This window comes from Cottoperca gobio, chromosome 1 (assembly GCF_900634415.1).
Source record: "Cottoperca gobio chromosome 1, fCotGob3.1, whole genome shotgun sequence".
NCBI classification, from domain to species: Eukaryota; Metazoa; Chordata; class Actinopteri; order Perciformes; family Bovichtidae; genus Cottoperca; species Cottoperca gobio.
Window position 1 is genome coordinate 19,875,790 of NC_041355.1, and position 18,697 is coordinate 19,894,486.

General features: G+C 40.6%; 1 protein-coding gene across 1 annotated transcript in view; it reads left to right on the top strand.

The window, feature by feature from the left end:
• Positions 1-2,966: 2,966 nt before the first annotated feature.
• The window catches only part of chrna6 (cholinergic receptor, nicotinic, alpha 6), a 30,675-nt gene continuing 14,944 nt past the window's right edge, over positions 2,967-18,697 (top strand). The window contains exons 1-4 of the mRNA XM_029431887.1: positions 2,967-3,104; positions 13,990-14,129; positions 15,621-15,665; positions 18,351-18,460. Of these exons, the coding sequence (XP_029287747.1) occupies positions 3,047-3,104; positions 13,990-14,129; positions 15,621-15,665; positions 18,351-18,460 (353 nt within the window). The 5' untranslated portion in view covers positions 2,967-3,046. The remainder of the gene's footprint in view (positions 3,105-13,989; positions 14,130-15,620; positions 15,666-18,350; positions 18,461-18,697) is intronic.

Genomic DNA, 18,697 nt, shown 5'->3' on the forward strand with positions numbered 1-18,697 from the left:
ACTAATGGCTTTTGGGCTCGGTGCATACAGCTTTTACAAAAAACATGAATTAAACATCGCCCAGGGCAGAGCCATGGTGCGTCACGCTAAACAACCCTGGCAGAAACATTGATTCTCACCTAGTTCCTTCTCTGAACCGCTTCACTAATAAGGCTGGCGAAGACAAGCGTGTCATGACGCCACACTGAGCTCTGCACTTGTCAGATGGCGACACCAGCAACAGCAAAAACACATTATCCCTGCCATGCTCATTCACTTTTTTCTTCATCTGTCGTTTTTATACATATATATAACATATAATAACTAAATAAGGAAAAGAGGGAGAAATGCATATTTTGATTCTTTTAGTTGTGTTGAAATGAGAGTATACTGATTGTTGTGACAACACTTAGACTTTGTTGTGAGGGATGATTGTGTTTATCCTGGTGATATGGCCTCAGGCTGAAGGGGAGGTTCTGACATTAAGTGTGTGTGTGTGTGTGTGTGTGTGTGTGTGTGTGTGTGTGTGTGTGTGTGTGCATGTACGTGTGTGTGTGTGTGTGTGTATTATACAAACACCTATTTTTTTTCACATGTTATTTATATCTCACATGCCACATCTGGTGGAGTTCGCCTGAGACAAAACACCACCCAGTCTCATATTGCTGTCTTTTCATTATCTTGGTAATTAATTAAAAAGATAATATTAAATTAAACTAAATTGAATATAATGATAATGGGTGCCACATATATATATATATATATATATATATATATATATATATATATATATCAGAATATGTAGTATGAAAGTGTATTAAAAGGAAAAAAAAGTATTTTTGCATTTTGAGAATATAGTCAAAATGTTGAGAATAAACATGAAACTGCTGATGATAAATCAAACTACTAGTGTTACTGCATATACTGAAAGGTCAACTTTATTCCCAATATTTATACTTTATTCTCAGAATGCTAAATCAATTAAATTAAATCTTCCTCTTCTCATTATTCTCCTTATGCCTGGCACTGATACTCTTCTGTAAGTATATCAAAAACACATCACCAGAGCAACACATTATTGTACGTGGGGTATTATAATAGGTCACTTAAGTATTTGACAAAAAGGTTCAACATACTTATGCATCTACAGTGCATTTTGCATTTTCATGATCTAATACAAATAAACTATTAAGTATTAATTAATAATTAACAGTCCTACCGGGCACAGGCCCAGAGACAAAGGTGTTAGGGAGCCCCAACACCTCTGATTGAAGTGACTGTTATTAAGATTTCTCTTTGGAAAGTCACATGACTCAGTCAGAAGTATTGTCTGTAGTTGCCTATTATTCTTATGGTCTAAAACAGTCCAAAATATATTATTAAACATGAACAACTCTCTCTAAATCCAAAAACTAGAGCGCTAAAGCTTAAATTAGTGATTTTATCAAGTATAAAGTCTGGAGCTGCTCCATAGACAATGATTTTGGTAAGATGTTACAGGTGACATTAAGAGCACATATGGGTAGATTTCTGTTTTAAAACTGAAAACACTTCAATAAAATAAAGTTTATTGTGGGTACAAAAAGAAAACAAACATTATGTGGGTCACAACATTTAAAATATCTCAAAAAAGTTTGAGAGGAGCTCATGTTCACAAATAATGATTGAACTTTCCTATAGGTCATAACAAATACATAATGGAATTTGCAATTTAGCTGGTCGTTCAATCAGAAATGGTTTAACAGGGGGGGGGGGGGGGGGGGGGGTAGTGATGACGACAAGAGTTTAAGCATGAAGCCAATGTGTCAATGCCAACAAAAACATTGCGCATGAACAATCAAGTTCTGACAGTCACACACACACAAACACACACACACACACACACACACACACACACACACACACACACACACACACACACACACACACACACACTCTCTCTCTCTCTCTCTCTCTCTCTCTCCTCCCCAGTTGTATCTCGTTCACTTCCACCCACTCGCTGAAGTTTTTTTCTTCTTATGTCGGCTCGGTTCAGCTCAGCTCCCTTAATTACTTTGTTTGATGACGTCAAACTAAGCGTGGAGAATCGCAGGCTAAAATTAAACTAAATCAGCGCGATCCAGAGGCACCTGCGGAACATTTCATACGAGCAGCGCTTCTCAATGAGACATAATCCATGTTTTATTACGGAGCAGCTAAACTTTCCTCCTCAGCAGCGCAGTGCTGCAGTTTAGTGGCTGGGAAAAGACACAGCATGCTACACGCACTCTAATCTTGGATTTAGCAACGCAAACAGTGTGAAGTAATGCACATAACTCACCAGGGCACAATGACATGTGTTTCAAAAAGGTATTGTCTAATGCAACAACACATGCTGTAAAATACTAATAATATATGAAATATCCATTTAATTACAGTGAGTATGCAGCTGACTCAGTGCCGCTGTCCGTGGTGCTGAAATCAGCAGCGACACATCGTTCAGTCTCGCATTCACCATAACATGGAAACTTTCTATATCAGCTGCATATCTGGGTATAAAAGCGCAGCAATATTATTCTATTGTATTATTATGATTACTGACCTCCTTGGCTCTGCCACATACAATTTAAGGGGCATTTGAATGCTCCAAAGTGTGAGTTGTTGGCTATTTTACACCATCTGTTTAAAGAAAACTACACATGGTGAGTACAACACTTCCCAGTGCCAAACATTCCTCCTCAATTTAGGCTCAAATTTGTTTTGATAAAAATGTATGTTCTCTTCCTTCTTTCCACGGGATCAAACTACGCCTATTATCTTTCAGAGCAAGTGTTAGGGCGGCTCTTCCCTCCCTGCTGTGTGGAGTCCGCGTGGATGCGCCAGAGGGGAGGGGAGGGACGAGTCAGTCAAGTTCGGATCAGATCAGGAAGGAGCGCACCGGCAGAGCGAGACAGACGGCATCAGGGGAGAGACGACGCACGTTTTTATGCCATTACACATTATTTCTTTCGCTCATCGATTGAACCGACAAGAGGTCCTTCAGGAAAAAAAAAAAGTGAAAAGGATCCTCAAGCGACACGGAGGAGAGATGCAGCCGGCGGCGAGATGGACTTTGCTGCTTCTTGTTGTGGGGTTGATGGTGCAAAGTAAGTAGGATTTATCCAAGGTAGCACACACACACACATATATATCATGTAGGTATTTGAGATAGTGTGGTTTAAAATAGTATGCAATGATAAGGTGTGAGGTTTGAGCATCAGTGCATGGGCATTGGAGATTTTGGGATGATTCAATTAAACGCTTTTCAATAAGTTTGTCTTAATCTTTCAGCAGTAACGGCTGAGCTTCTGTCCTGTGCGTAAAAGCCAAAGAGGTTCCCCAGCCACCAGAGCTGTAGTCATCGATAATCAGTCTCATAACTTTTTTTAGTTGTATTATCATTTTGAAAAAGACAAAACAGTCGTTAACGCGTCCAAAGACTTATGTCAAACTGTTAATTTTAGCCTTGTGAATTTCAAATGTGTTTATCTCTCGACATGATTGCGTCATAAACCACGTCTTTGTTTTTGTGTTAACTAGGCCAACAAAATGAAATGCAGAATAATCTGGGAAATGCATTTTGATGAATGCAAATGTTGTTTTGAGGCGTCAGTCGTGATTTCAGGAAATCAAAACAGATTAGAATTTCTTTACCGGATCTTGTTCCCCTGTTTGCGGCGCCGAGCGAGAGTGTAGGGTTATAGAGGGAGGGCCTGAGACAACATTGTATTATTCACACAGAGGGCAGATAGGCGGGTTTCAGGCAGGGGGGATTTGACCGCCTGCAGTCATCTGATAATAAAAACCTTTCTCATTGCCATGTGCGTCTTTGGTTTAGTCTGATAACCTTATTTTGTTTACCCCAATTATGCTATGAATAAAAAGTTGTACTTACTTGCCATTACTGTGTTTTCACCGGTACTTCTTAAAAGTACACTTTTAAAGCTTTAGAGGGGAGATATTTGGTAAAGTGACGTCATTTTTAGGTAATGTTGATGGATTTTCACATTTGATGAAGGGGTATTTTAGAGTTACACATTGTGATTAAATGGTCAAGTGGGAGTCAAGATTATGGAGATATTGATGTTTGACATTAGGGCTATGGAATCTATAAATATACCTTAACAACGAGAAAGAGAACATCTTTGTCTGCATTGAGTTGAAATTGATTGGATAAGGAAGGAAGGAAGGAAGGAAGGAAGGAAGGAAGGAAGGAAGGAAGGAAGGAAGGAAGGAAGAGAGGGACAGAGGGACAGAGGGAGAAGGAAATGATTAATGGAAGGAAGAAGGTTGGGCAGGTGGACAGGGAAGGAGAGGAAGGAAATGAAGAAGAGGATTAATGAAGGAAGAAAGGAAGGAAGGAACAGAGGGGGAAAGAAACGATTTATGGAAGGAAGGAGGACAGGCAGGGGGAAGGGGAGCAAGAATGAAGGATCTGGTATTATTGAAACCCACCCAGACTTAATCACTGACCAGCTGATGCGCCTGGATGTGACCTGGAGCCACTCTGTGGAAGAGATGCAGTGACGGTAATTATGCTGCGGCATTTCAAAGCAGTAACGTAAACATTTGCTCCAAGGGCATAAATAGCAGCTATCTGATTTATGCAAGGTGGCGGATAGGCTCTTTCATGGTTTATCGGGCTCCACACACATGCTTCATTCCATGCATGACACTCTTGGCTGGGAGGTCTGTGTTTTTATGTTTATATGTGTGTGTGTGTGTGTGTGTGTGTGTGTGTGTGTGTGTGTGTGTGTGTGTGTGTGTGTGTGTGTGTGTGTGTGTTTCTCTCACTCATGTCCTCTGTATTTTCAGGAGACAAGTTTGTACCTACATCAGTTGTAAATGTCTGTGGAGAGCTCCTGAATCTCAATCTGTGCATGCAAATGTGGACTCACTGCTAAAAACAGAGGGACTTCTGGGAAGTAAGTGGAACCACCTTGACATTAATGGTGTTTGGTGGAGGGGAGTTACAGTAGCTAATGTTAGCCAGGTAGCAGGCCAAATGTGGCTGATATATTCCAAACATTTACTCTGATGCTGAGGACTTCTTTTGTGATGAAGTTTGGAGGGACACATTTGATTTACGTTTTCAAATCTGGCGGCATTTTATTTTTTTACGAATCAGATTCAAATGTACAAATCTCAATGCACATTTACCAATTGTTTCACATCATTATACATTCAAGTACTCTCACAAAACAAGAATTCTTGCCTTGTACAAATTCCCCTTAATTTACAACAAATTGGAGTTATTAGATATTTGTGCAAAATGTTGCCAACTGCTAAAATATTAAATCTTTGTTTTGCCGACAGTATCCACGCATAGCAACTAAAACATGACTGTTCTGGTTATGTTTAGGCAACCCAAAGCACTTTGTTAAGGTTGGAGAAAGATCACAATCTTGATTAAATGTTGATATAAATCAACACTGCTTTGAAGCACACGTTATTTAACAACTTCTACCTGAAATGCAGGACATGACCCCTTGTGTGTGCTTTATACAAGCATCCACTCGGACCTCCTCCTTATGACCTTTGTGCAATATAGTGATGTCTCACTGCAGAAACATTGCTCATGAATGTAACCAGGGCAGCAATTATCCTCTCTGTAACATATTTAGCAGATCAAGTTACAATAAACATGTTTTGTATGAGATAGGGTTGAATTAAAGGCATTTACAAATCCAATCACACATTTATAGATTGGAATACATATATTCACAACTCTACATACAAATTTAGCAAATGATTTAAGGTGCGTTCACACTTCCACCACAGAAACATTCACACACTTGTATAAAAGCCTGCACAACAGAACAATCCAAGCACACATTTCCTGTTTCGTGTGCGATCTCCAACCGGCTCTGACGGACACAAGGTTCAGAGTTCACTTAAATTCAACTGTGGATGTCAACAACGTGAACGCTCTGCCAACAAAAACAGTGATGTCGATTGAAATGACATTATTCTATGGCTAAGGGCGTGTCATTACCATGTTAAGTGCAATATTACACTACCAGACTACAAACTGCAGCATTGCTCCTACAGCGATGACTCTGATCACAATTGATCTGGTCCTCACATCAAACGTGACTTCACAAGCTTTTCAGATGTTGAGTGTTGGAACATTTTGGCGAATGTGACCTTACCTTTAGCTTCATACACATGACAACTAATATGGTGCCCAGTGCCGTCACAATACATGAATACACACACAGTAAAGAGCATGTACATATATATACAGTGTATCTGTTGCTTCAGGTGGTTTCGAAATGTGCTGCTACTAATGTGTTACCTCAGCATGTAGGTATATTCATGAGTCTGCCCCTTGTTTTCAAATCAAGGCTGCTCTCTTAATGTATTAGAATGCATTACTGATGATCCGGTCAGTGAACTGTGGTGATGAGGTGTGTGTGTGTGTGTGTGTGTGTGTGTGTGTGTGTGTGTGTGTGTGTGTGTGTGTGTATGTGTGTGTATGTGTGTGTGTGTGTGTGTGTGTGTGTGTGTGTGTGTGTGTGTGTGTGTGTGTGTGTGTAGTTGCATGATAGCAAGGCTTATATCATAGTAACATGTATAGAGCGGACCACAGAGCAGAGGGGGCATGGCTAAACAAAGTGACTCAAAGATAAATGAGAACACCTCACACTGCAGTGCTCGCTTCACAGCGCTGTAATCGAGTAATGGAATGGAATCGTTTCCATTCACAACTTATCATGACAATCACCGTTTTATCTGCGCACATTAAGTTTGTGACAATACACACAGCCAATGTCAGTCAACAGCAAAACAATGTTTTCATAATTTGTGGAGACACCCCAAGTGAATAGGATAAACATATTTATTAACTAATAGTGAAACTATGAAACTTTCCAAGTTCATTACTTAAGTTGAGGCAAATATTTTTTGTATTATATGTTTTCTGAAATGTTATGTTTAAATATGCAATTGGTGCATTATCATAGTAAACATGTGTTAAATTGCATACATTTCCAGAACAGAAATCTGAACTTTGGATCCTGGTTCATAATTTTCATTTTGTTGACACATTAGAGTCAAAGGTCAAATTGTGTATCTCTCTTTTGCATCACTCCATACATCAGAAAATACTGACAGCAGCCATAAAAATGAATCCATTTCCATTTAGGAGTAAAATGTAATATAAATCACACTTGCTCCATATTCTTGAGAGTGAATTGGCGAATTGGTGATGTGCATGTTATGTTCACCTCAGCCTGAAGGCTGGAGGCTGGGAGAGAGGAGTAGACTTGAGTGTCACCGTCACAGTAACGGGAGGTGTGGGACGTTGTGATAGGGTCAAATAACCTGGAGTGAGAAGCAGATAGAGTCTCTAGGGTCTGTAAAAATCCACTGCTCCCCTCTTCATACCTGATAAGTGGACAGATCAAGCACGACACATCAGACTCACTAGACCCTGGACCTTATGTTGTTTGTCCACACACAATCTACCAATGTGGAAAGAATAATATATGAACAAAGCCCTCTGTACAAACCTTTGTGTATGTAAGTGCTACTGAAGTGGAGATTCTGGCTCAGAGTATGAGAGAGCTCATACTTTAAAGACGTACATTGTTAAATTCCATACATTTTGCAAGACAGTGAATAGGGTAAACAATCTTTAACTAATAGATTTCACCACGACAATACGTTTTTTCTTAGTCTCTAAAATGTTATGTTTAATTATGCAAATGAAGCACTATTGGTGACTTATGAGACTTATGGTGAATTTAGGAAAAATAAACAGAATCAAATTAGCAAAGTAATCGCCTAGATGTGTATTTTGGTCCCGAAAGAAGACGACAGCAAAAATATCCTAAACTCTCAAAATTGACCAGTGCATAGAAACCGTGTTCTTGCCTGTAGTGTCTCACCTACACTTGTGATAATAATTATTTAGAGTAACATAATACATATACTCTCTCAAAGGAGACACATTGTTGAAGCCTAGCTTCTCTCAAGGTTAAGATGACATTTGCTGAACCCCAGACAGAAGAATGTGCCCACTCAGGTTCTCATTTAAAGCCAATCAACACACAAATGTCTAAATGAGATATTGAACATACTAAGGTTGAATGAATCTCTTACATGAAACATATTTAAATTCATGTAACCCACTTTTTGGGGAACATGCCTTCAGGGAAAGATGTGCAATTTGTTCATTCTGAACGTGAAAGAAAAGTTAATTGCGTTAAGTGTAAGCTTGCAGTCTTCTTTGAATGTCATAGGGTTTTTAATAGCACTGTATTAGATGTAAATATTAGTGCTGGTATCTGCTGGAAAAATACAGAAAGAAAAGAAAAATGGACGGATGTTGTTTGCAGGGGTTTTGACACAGTGTAGTTGAGATGAGAAAGAACATTCTGCTGTCGTAGGCATTTCATCCTTTCCATTTACTGGACACACACACACACACACACACACACACACACACACACACACACACAGCACACACACACAGTCATATCGCTGGCCCACTATCCTATCTTCTCTGGCTCTTTGCACCTGTCTCCACACTTTCTCACTCACAAATCTCTCAGGTTCTGTTGCTGCCATCAGCTTTTTACTTCATCTTACTCAGTTTTATCTCAGTCTTTTTCCAACGTCTCCCCCCCCCCTCTCTTTTCTTCCCCCTTGTTTAATCTCTGTCAGTTGACTTCAGCTCATTTAGCTTTGTAGCAGCAAAAGAAAAAACAAACAGTAGGAGTGAAGCATTTCAGCTCATCGCAACGCTATTACTCCTTCTACAGTGTTTACCATACGAGCATTGTGCATGATGAAGATGTAAAAGTAAAAACACACTTTCTCTTTCACCGTCTCTCTCTCTTCCTCTCTGCACTCTCCTTTAAAAGCATTTGCATGCTCAGGGGAGAATGAAGGCTAAATGGCTCTCTCACAATATCCTCTCAAACAGCCCATAAAATGGTCTCTCCTCCTTCACTCATTATCCGTTCTTCACCCTCTCCCCCTTTACCCCCCTCTTCCTTCTCCTCACGCTCGCTCTTCATCACCGTCCTCAATGACAAGTCATCTCTGGACTATTTTGATTAAACTATGCATGTTGACCTCTGACCCTCTTGTCTTGTGTGCATTAAATATCTCACGGGATCTATATTCTAACTAACTTGCTTTCTAAAGTGGTTTTTGACAGATTCTGCACAGCTGGTTGAATAATTGATGTGCGTTTGAGTACATTAACTATGTTTCCGAGTTTACTTCCATCACAAACTCCTCTTCTTCCCTCTATCATAAGCTGCAGCTGGCTTAATATTTCTGAATTTGTTTTTTTAAAAAGGAGCCCTATTCAATAAAACATTAAAAACATGACTTGCAGGAATTATAATATTAATAACAATGTTATGTATACAGCATTTTTCTAAAAACAAGTTAAAAAGTTTTTAACAAAGACATAAAAAACAAGATAAATAATAATATAGACTTGATACAGTAATAGTGATCAGCGAGGTAAGAGGTAAACGAGTAATAAGTAATGTCAGATGCTGATCAGGAGGTTGCACCAGCTGTTCTAGTTATTAAGTAAGTTTGTAAGTGGAGAGTTATGGATTACTAAAGCTCTGATGTGACAATCCTCATGTGCGGGAGGGTTTTAGAAAACAGTAAACTAATAAAGTCCTTTCACGTTTATCTAGTTGGTGGTAATGGCTATAGCAAGGTGCATTTGTGATCATGATTAATATTATTATATGATTAATTACATGTTGGTTTTATTTATGCCTCATGAAACACATTTTTCACTGATATTTACGTCTAAGTAAATCATTTTTTACCTTTTTGCCACATGATATGCTAATCCTAGCAGGATGAAAGCAGCTGGTGGAAACCGGCGAGTGAGATTGGTAGACTTATAATTAGAAACATGGAAAGAGAGAGAGAGAGAAGAAATGTGACACATCCAGATGAAAGTGGGCAGAACCTGTGGCTCATTTTCTGTTATAATTGGTTCTTTTAGGACTGTCAACGTGAAATGCATTTGACCATGTTAAATGTGTGTCTGTGTGTGTGTGTTCACACGTGTGTGTGGATCCGGTTTTGATCAAAGAGCTGGTTTAGTTAGTAGAACGTGTAGCAGAGAGCAGCTCTGCCATTGTAATTATACCAATAAGCAGACGGAGCACCATGACAGCCCATTTTAGTCTAATTCAACCACTTCTTTTCTTTTATCTTCTAATTAAAATGACCTTCCTTCCTTCCACTCTTCTTTTTTCTTCTATTCATTTTTTCTTGTCCAAAAAATACTGCTTTCAACATATTATATTTTAATATTTTCTTTTTTGCCAAACATGGATCAGGTACAAAGTGTTTGGTACCGTGCTCCTTTTAAACTCAATTTAGAATATCTTAACACATGCTGGGCAGCTCCCAGACATAAAGCTGTGAAGTCTGAATTGTCATAATCTTCTGAGTGACACCTAAGAAGGCTTTGTCTTCAGTCTCTCTCTGCCTCCCCTCCTCTCATCCCCTCCTCCTCTCCTCCTCTCCTCTCCTCCTCTCCTCCTCTCCTCTCCTCTCCTCCCCTCCTCTCCTCCTCTCCTCCCTCCTCCTCCTCTCCTCCCTCCTCTCCTCCTCCTCCTCTCCTCCTCTCTCCTCCTCTCCTCCTCTCCTCCTCTCATCCCCTCCTCTCTCTCCTCCTCTCTCCTCTCCTCCTCTCTCTCCTCCCCTCTCTCCTCCTCTCCTCCTCTCCTCTCCCTCTCTCCTCCCCTCCTCTCCTCCTCTCCTCCCCTCCTCTCCTCCTCTCCTCTCCTCTCCTCCCCTCCTCTCCTCCTCTCCTCCTCTCCTCCCCTCCTCCTCTCCTCCCCTCCTCCTCCTCCTCTCCTCTCCTCCCTCCTCTCCTCCCCTCCTCCTCTCCTCTCCCCTCCTCCCCCCCTCCTCCTCCTCCTCTCTCCCCTCCTCCCTCCTCCCTCCTCCTCCTCTCCTCCCCTCCTCCTCTCCTCTCCTCCCCTCCTCCCTCCTCTCCTCCTCCCCTCCTCTCCTCCCCTCCTCCCCTCCTCTCCTCTCCTCCCCTCCTCCCCTCCACCTCTCCTCCTCTCCTCCCCTCCTCTCCTCCCCTCCCTCCTCTCCTCCTCTCCTCCCCTCCTCCTCCTCCTCCTTTCCTCCTCTCCTCCCTCCATCCTCTCCTCCCTCCTCTCGCTCTCCTCTCTCCCTCCTCTCCTCTCCCTCCTCCCTCTCCTCCTCTCCTCTCCTCCCTTCCTCCCCTCCTCCCTCCCTCTCCCTCCTCGCCTCTCCTCCTCCCTCCTCTCCCCTCCTCCCCTCCCCCTCCTCCCTCCTCCCTCCTCTCCCCTCCCCCTCCTCCCCCCTCCTCCCCTCCTCCTCCCCCTCCCCCCGCTCCTCCCTCCTCTCCTCCCCCCTCCCTCCTCCTCTCCTCCCTCCCCCCGCCTCCTCCTCTCCTCCCCTCCTCTCTCTCCCTCCCCCCCTCCCTCCCCTCTCCCCTCCTCCTCCTCTCTCTCCTCCCTCCTCCCCTCCTCCTCTCCTCTCCTCCCCTCCTCTCCTCCCCTCCTCCCTCCTCTCCTCCTCACCTCTTCTCCATCCCTCCTCTCCTCCTCCCCTCCTCCCCTCCTCCTCTCCTCCCCTCTCAGTGTCTCATTTTTATTTTTTAAATCTTTGTATTCCTCTTGTTGTTGTCTCCAGAGGGCTGTCACCAGGAGTTCAGCACCAGCTGACTTTCTGGTGTCAGTGCTGTCTGCATGAACAGGGTTATCTCCTTGCTTAGAGGAAGGATCTTGATGTAATAGGGTCAGCACTGTTTCATCATTAGGATTTCAAGGCCTTTTCCAAAGAAGTCCATTTTAATTAAGACGTTTTCCTCTCATCTAACCCAAACTCACTTTGGCTAATTTTAGGATAGTTTTTGAAAAAGAGTTTCGGGGAAAACAACAGAAGTGAAGTGTCCTTGAGGTGGCACAAGTTCTGCAACGTTCTTGAATGACAGACATCTTCTTGCTGCTTCCCGTATTTCTTTGTATGCTTTGTTAGTTAGTTAGTTTTATTCTTGCTTTCTTTATCCCTTTCTCTTGCAACCTCTCCTTCGTCCAACCACCACGAGAGCTGCCCAGCAGAGAAGAATGTGGTATTGATCGAGATATTGTTAGTGATGGGGAGCGAGCGGGGTTTCTGCCACTCTGCGTGAGTACTGTAAGAGCACTGGGGGTCCTGAAGTAAGAAGAGTGGGCTGATCACTTTCACAAATGGCAGCAGTGAATAACCGTTGTGATCCAGTAGGCAGCAAACTGTGTGGGGAACTTTCAACTCGTCGCTTTGATATGTTTCACTTTGAAAACATGTGTGGCTTACACAACCAACACAAACTGGCTCAACTTGGTAAAGAATACAGTTTCACTGTATCTTTATATAGGACCAGTGTGTAGGAGTAAGAGGAATCTATTGGCATGAAATAGAATATAATATTCATAATTATGTTTCCATTAGTGTAGAATCACAAAAGGCGACCTTCTGCATTTTCATGTTGAAATGCATATTTGGCTCCTTCACAATAAAAACAAACCCGTGTTAAATGCTTTTAATATCAAGCAGGAAATGTTTGGTTAGCATTAGCATTATAAGTAACTCAATACACCTCTGTTACTGTGTTAGGATGAAGGCTGTACAGGCTGATATCAATGAGATTACATTACAAACAGTAACACCTGTAGATCCCTCACATGTTGGAAGGTATTTAAAGCCTGGTGGGAATGATGGACTGCGTCACAAAAACATAAAAGTACTACTTAAAGAGTTTATCTCTGGATACTGAATTGAGCAACACAAGGCTGTTGATGCATTCAGTATCAACAATGGAGTTTGATTTTCAGCTTTGGGTATATATATATAACAACTACGGCACAGTGTTTTGAATTAGCTACAGCTCTAACTCACATGATAACGTAAACCTATGCGATTGTTATATTAGCCGCGAGAGTGCAATGTTTCTATGTTACGTGTCACTAAGGATGTTGTTTAAAGGAACAATAAATGGGGGAAAATCATTAACAGAACCAGCAGCTTCTCCCACAACTCGATTCCTCACCTGCGCTAAGAAAAACTAACTTTCAGCACTTCATCTCCTGCTCCTGCTCCTGCTCCTGCTCCCGAGGGCAACAGTCTTCAACTCCTCCGCACTAAGTTAAAATAGCTTGCCGTGCATTCTGCTCGGTAGACGTGCTGATCTCGTGCCTCAGGCCTCCCAGGCTCCTTCCTTGATAATTAGTAAACAAGGCCCCTTCTTATTTTGGATATGTATACAACGCTTAAGCCACAGTCCATCCGAACACGTACCTATATTTAGTGTGTATGTATTTAATGTGTATACTTATACAGGATGAACCAGCTGTCAACACCTTCTCAAAAAACAGGACACGCTTGTCACTGTGATCTAGATGTTTTTATTTGAGCTTAAATGAAATTCTGTTATAGGATATCTTGGATATAGTAGTATACCATCTGCCCGTAACGCTACATGTCTGGACTGAAATGAAGCAGTGAACTAATGATCCTAAAGAAAATAAGAAACTGACTCTACACCCAAACCATTCAGAGTGGTGCTCTGTGCTTCCTTACTGCACCCTTTTCAATGCTGAGCCCAATCCCACAAAGAATCACCCTAAAAAGTGAACTCATGTCACAGACTTGTTCAAAGTGTACTTTTAACTTTGATGATCTTAGCAGAGGAGCTATAATCCTAAGAGACCTCTTTATAGATGATTCATGAAATATATTAAAACATTCATCTACAAAGTCAAAAGACTGAAACTGAAAGAGGTGGATGTCTCTTTTTCTCACAGTTCTGTGATTGATTAGCACTGCCAGCCTTTCAGACTTCACAGAGACAATTACATCTCCACTGAACTGGATGCATGTCTTACTTCTTCTTCTTCTTTCAGTCTCTTTCTCTCTTTTTATTAACCACTCGTTCAGTCACTTATCTCTATCTCTGCCCCTCGACCCTTTCTGTCCGTCCAGACTGCCGTTCATCCAAGGCAGAGGACCGGCTCTTCAGGAAACTCTTCAGAAGATATAACCAGTTCATCAGACCAGTGGAGAACGTCTCTGACCCCGTCACCGTGGAGTTCGAGGTCTCCATCTCTCAGCTGGTCAAAGTTGTAAGCTATACACTTAAGCACATACACACAGAAGTGGATATTCTGAGCATAACATGCGCACAAAGCTTGTAAAGACTCTTTGTGTCACTCAGGACATTTCTTTGAATTTTGAAAGTTCAACCTCAGCTCCTATAATAAGTCTATAATAAACTGTGCGGCCAAAATACACTCAGACCCTTAAAGACAAACACTTTCCATTGAAACCCATTAAAACCACATCCCACGACCATAACAACATACACTCATACATTATATCAGGTTAACATTTCGACCTATTCAAATATTGTGTTTTTTGTGCAGTTTCTAATCATTTCTAATAAACAACAGTGGCATTATGTAAACACACTGAGACATTCTGAAAATGAATGAATATTTGATTATGATGATCAGGACTGGTGTTGATTAAAATGTTTTTCAGTTTTCAGAGTAACAGTGGCATTATGTTAACAAACGGACATTTAAAGGGTGAAATTGGGGGAAATTAATTAATATGTGCTGGTGATTATCAGGACTGAAAAAAATGAAATTGATGTGTATTTTAAGGAAACAAGAAACATGTTTTCTCCTCTGTGGACATCAGAGCAACTTTAAAAAGTGAGATTTCATACCATTCTGTATATCTCTTTAGTGAGTGTGTATGAGCAAACTATAATGTTGTTTCTCTAATAGCCTTCTCTCAACCATAAATGAGAGTGTGTATGAACTGAGAGACGTTTTCCTCGATCATATGTCCTACCTTTGATACAGAACAGGCAAAAGATAAGCTGCGGAACGAGAGAAGTGAAAGCAGAAAGTGAATACAGTCTTTATTTAGTCTGCTCAATTTCATGGATTCCGAAAATGTCACACAGTGTTGTTGTACGCTGCTGTTTTGTATTGGAAATGTTAAGTTTAATGTGGGTGGGGGATGGTTGGGGGTGTTTCAGCTCAAAATGGAAATCCTCAGATTAAGAGAAAATTGCCAGCAGGAGCCTTTTTCAGACTGGGCTGATATGTAGCTATAGCGGCTTGCTCAGGAAGGTGAGATGAATCTAAAGGTGAGTGTGTGGATGTTCACGTATCTGCTTGTACACAGTGTATGTGGCTGATGCACGTCTGGACGTGATTTATGTGGAATTCTGAGAATCACAGACCTGCAACTCAAACTGAGAGGTGGAGAGGAAGTGACATCTGTAACCCCGCCATCTATTATTAACTAGCTCAACCTTTTCAGACAACCAACTCTAGAAGACACATTTCATTTATTTTCGAAGATGTTGTGAATTGTCATTCCTGGTTATATTTTTCTTATTTATCTTCTTTTAAAATTCCATATGGTGCTCCTAGTTATTCTAGCTGCTGTACCAACAACACTCTCTTTCTCTCTCTCTCTCTCACACACACACACACACACACACACACACACACACACACACACACACACACACACACACACACACACACACAGTTCTGCTGGCTAACACGCTCTCCTTCTTCTCCTTGTCTTTGCAGGATGAGGTGAATCAGATCATGGAAACAAATTTATGGCTCAGACATGTAAGTATACAAACACACACACACACACACACACACACACACACACACACACACATACACACGCACATGCACACACACACACACACACACACACACACACACACACACACACACACACACACACACACACACACACTTGTGTGTTAGCACACACCTATACATACTAAGCAGACATCAATATGGAATGACACACACTCTCACTCTGTGGGTTCAAATGTGTGTGTGTGAATGTCATACATCACTGAAGTAAAAAATAAAGAAGATTAGACAAGTGAAGAAGAAAACAGGGATACCTCAGATGGACACTTGCATGCAATGAGCCAGTGATGAATGTCAGCATTATGGTTAGTCACGCTCTGTCTCTCAGCATATCTATGGCCCCGGACCCTGAACTCCTGACCTCCCCCAGCCAGCTATTCTCCTAAATAACACATTTTGTGTCCGTCCCCCAAACTGCCACTTTTACCTGATACCTTTTTGCTATTTTATTTCTTCCTTTTCGATGTACAAAATCTGTATTTCTCTTTGAAAAAAACATATCATTTAAGTTGCATAAGTGCTTAATTGCGGCCAAACATATGTTGGATGCTGATGAGATTCAATGGTTGATTAGATGATACTGTGATCTCTGAGCTCTCCAATTAAAATGCATTGAAAGGCTCGTATAGGCTGATCTTATTTGCTGTTTGTAATGGCTGAGCTGTTTATTTATAACAAGGAAACTCTAATGAGAAGCTGTGTCAACACCACAGTCACTGATACAGACTTTGAATCACAGCCAGGGGGGTTTACAGTGTTAGCTGTTTCAGAAAGCCCCCCGTGATGAATTTATTGTGTCTGTTCTGCAGTAACACTGCAGGGGATTCCTTCTGTAGCAGCATGCAGTGTTTCTAAATGTGTTCATTCTATACTCCTTAAAACCAAGCTCCGCTGATTACTTTTAGAACGGGGATAAGAGAACACAGTTTTAAGCAGTACTAAATAGTTTACAGCTGATCTGGGAAGAGGCAGAATAAAATAATAATTTCTCGGCCTCGCTCTAACTATGCAGAATATTTCTATTTCTGCTCATTATCTTCTTTTATTCCATGTCTGTTACTTCTAGCACTGTGACTCATTTTATCCCTAAGCATGCACACTAAGGGACTGTATGGAAATGATTAGGGTGTTTTATTTTAGATTGGTCATCATTTTAATGATACAAAAATACATTTAGATACATAAATAATTGGTGAAATATATTAAAAGAAAATTAAATATATATAAATACGAATATCCCTACATATCTTGAATTAATTAAATAAATAAACAATGAATAATAATAAATAAATCAGTATCTATGAAATAAACAAATATTGTTTATTATTTTAAAGCTCCATTCCAACTCTGTTATATAAGTTTTAATTAATGCCAACTGTCAATTTTCAGCATGGCTTTTTTCTTTTTATTCCATTGTGTATGTATTTTAGGTTGACACTTGCTTATTAATCAACCTCTGGGGGTGAAATCAATATTGATGATTGGTTGTTTTCTTGGCAGATAGTAAGACAAAAGATATGGAGTTAATGAAAATATAAACTATATTATAAATAATTAAGTTTATCATATTGGTACAACTCGTTTTACTATTTATAAAGAGAGACTAAATGTAATGGTTTAAGATGGTTAAAATGGTTCAAACCTAATTTAATATCTACTTAATATCTGGAGCAATAAGAATAACCATACAGTGCATGCGCCAGAGGAAGTGAAAATAGCAATTCCCAAAGTTATGGAAAATATAACAAAATCCCCAGGGGGGATAAAAGAACCTCCCCAAACTCTAACCAAACAGTCAGACTCCCCTCCCCTCCTGATCGTATTAATGATTACATAAGCCTTTTTGCCCACCTTCTCCAATCATTTCTGTTTAGGATAATTTGCAAAAACTTGTTTCTTATTGTTGCATTTCATTTAAATACATATTAAATATGCCAGCAGGTTTTTAGTGACTCACTGTGTGCTTTTCTCATTCTTGTCATGATCAAATAATCACATAAACAACAAGCCATACACCTCGACCGATCAGGAGTTACATCTCTAGCCAATTAAATTGTAAATGATAAATGAATAAAGCCAGTGTAGCAGGAAGTGGTTAATTAAACAGCTCCCAGGTCATAACTGGATATTAATCCTCCTCCCTAATGAATGAATTCTTCTTGAATGGCATGCAAATAGCCATGACTAATGGATCTGCGTCTCATGAAATGTTACCCGCAGGTATGTTGTCAGTGTTCTGTCAGTGAGCTATTTACTCTTAAACTACTGTTCTCTCTGAAAAGTTATTTATTCAGATGTGTTTGTATTTGCTTATTGAAGCTTCGTGACTCTATTAAGAGGAGGCATTGCAATAAAATATACTTGCTTGATTGTTCTGTGAAAAAACAATGAAAGCACTCGATTGCTCCTTGAAACTCATGTTTCTGTTGATACGCGTTAGATTCTTTGCTCCATTTTCCATCTTTGGCTCTACTATAGAACATCAAAGGAAGTTCTGCCAGGCGTATAAATATGTATTTCAAAATATTCCCAATGAAGGGGAATGTCTCCAGCGACTAATACTGTCTGCAGTGTACAATGCAAAATGCAAAACAGATGGTTTGCTCCCCAATATGCGCTCAATGATTTTCTCTACTTCTCTTTCAGATTTGGAATGACTACAAGCTGCGATGGATGCCGGTGGAGTTTGACGGGATTGAGTTCATCAGAGTTCCATCAAACAAGATCTGGAGACCCGACATTGTGCTCTACAACAAGTGAGACTGTCACCATTGTTATTAGCTTGTACACTCTTATTGCAATCATTATTAGAGATTAGATACCAGAAAATCAACAGCATTTGTTGTTCAAAAACATTAAGTGGCAAGTGACCTCTTTTTATCACCATGCAAATAATGGCTATTGTCTGCTGGGACCAAAACCTGAAGTAGCATGATATTATGAGGCTGCAAATCCCGTTAAGGAGAGGTCAGGGGGACTGTTTCTGTGGACAA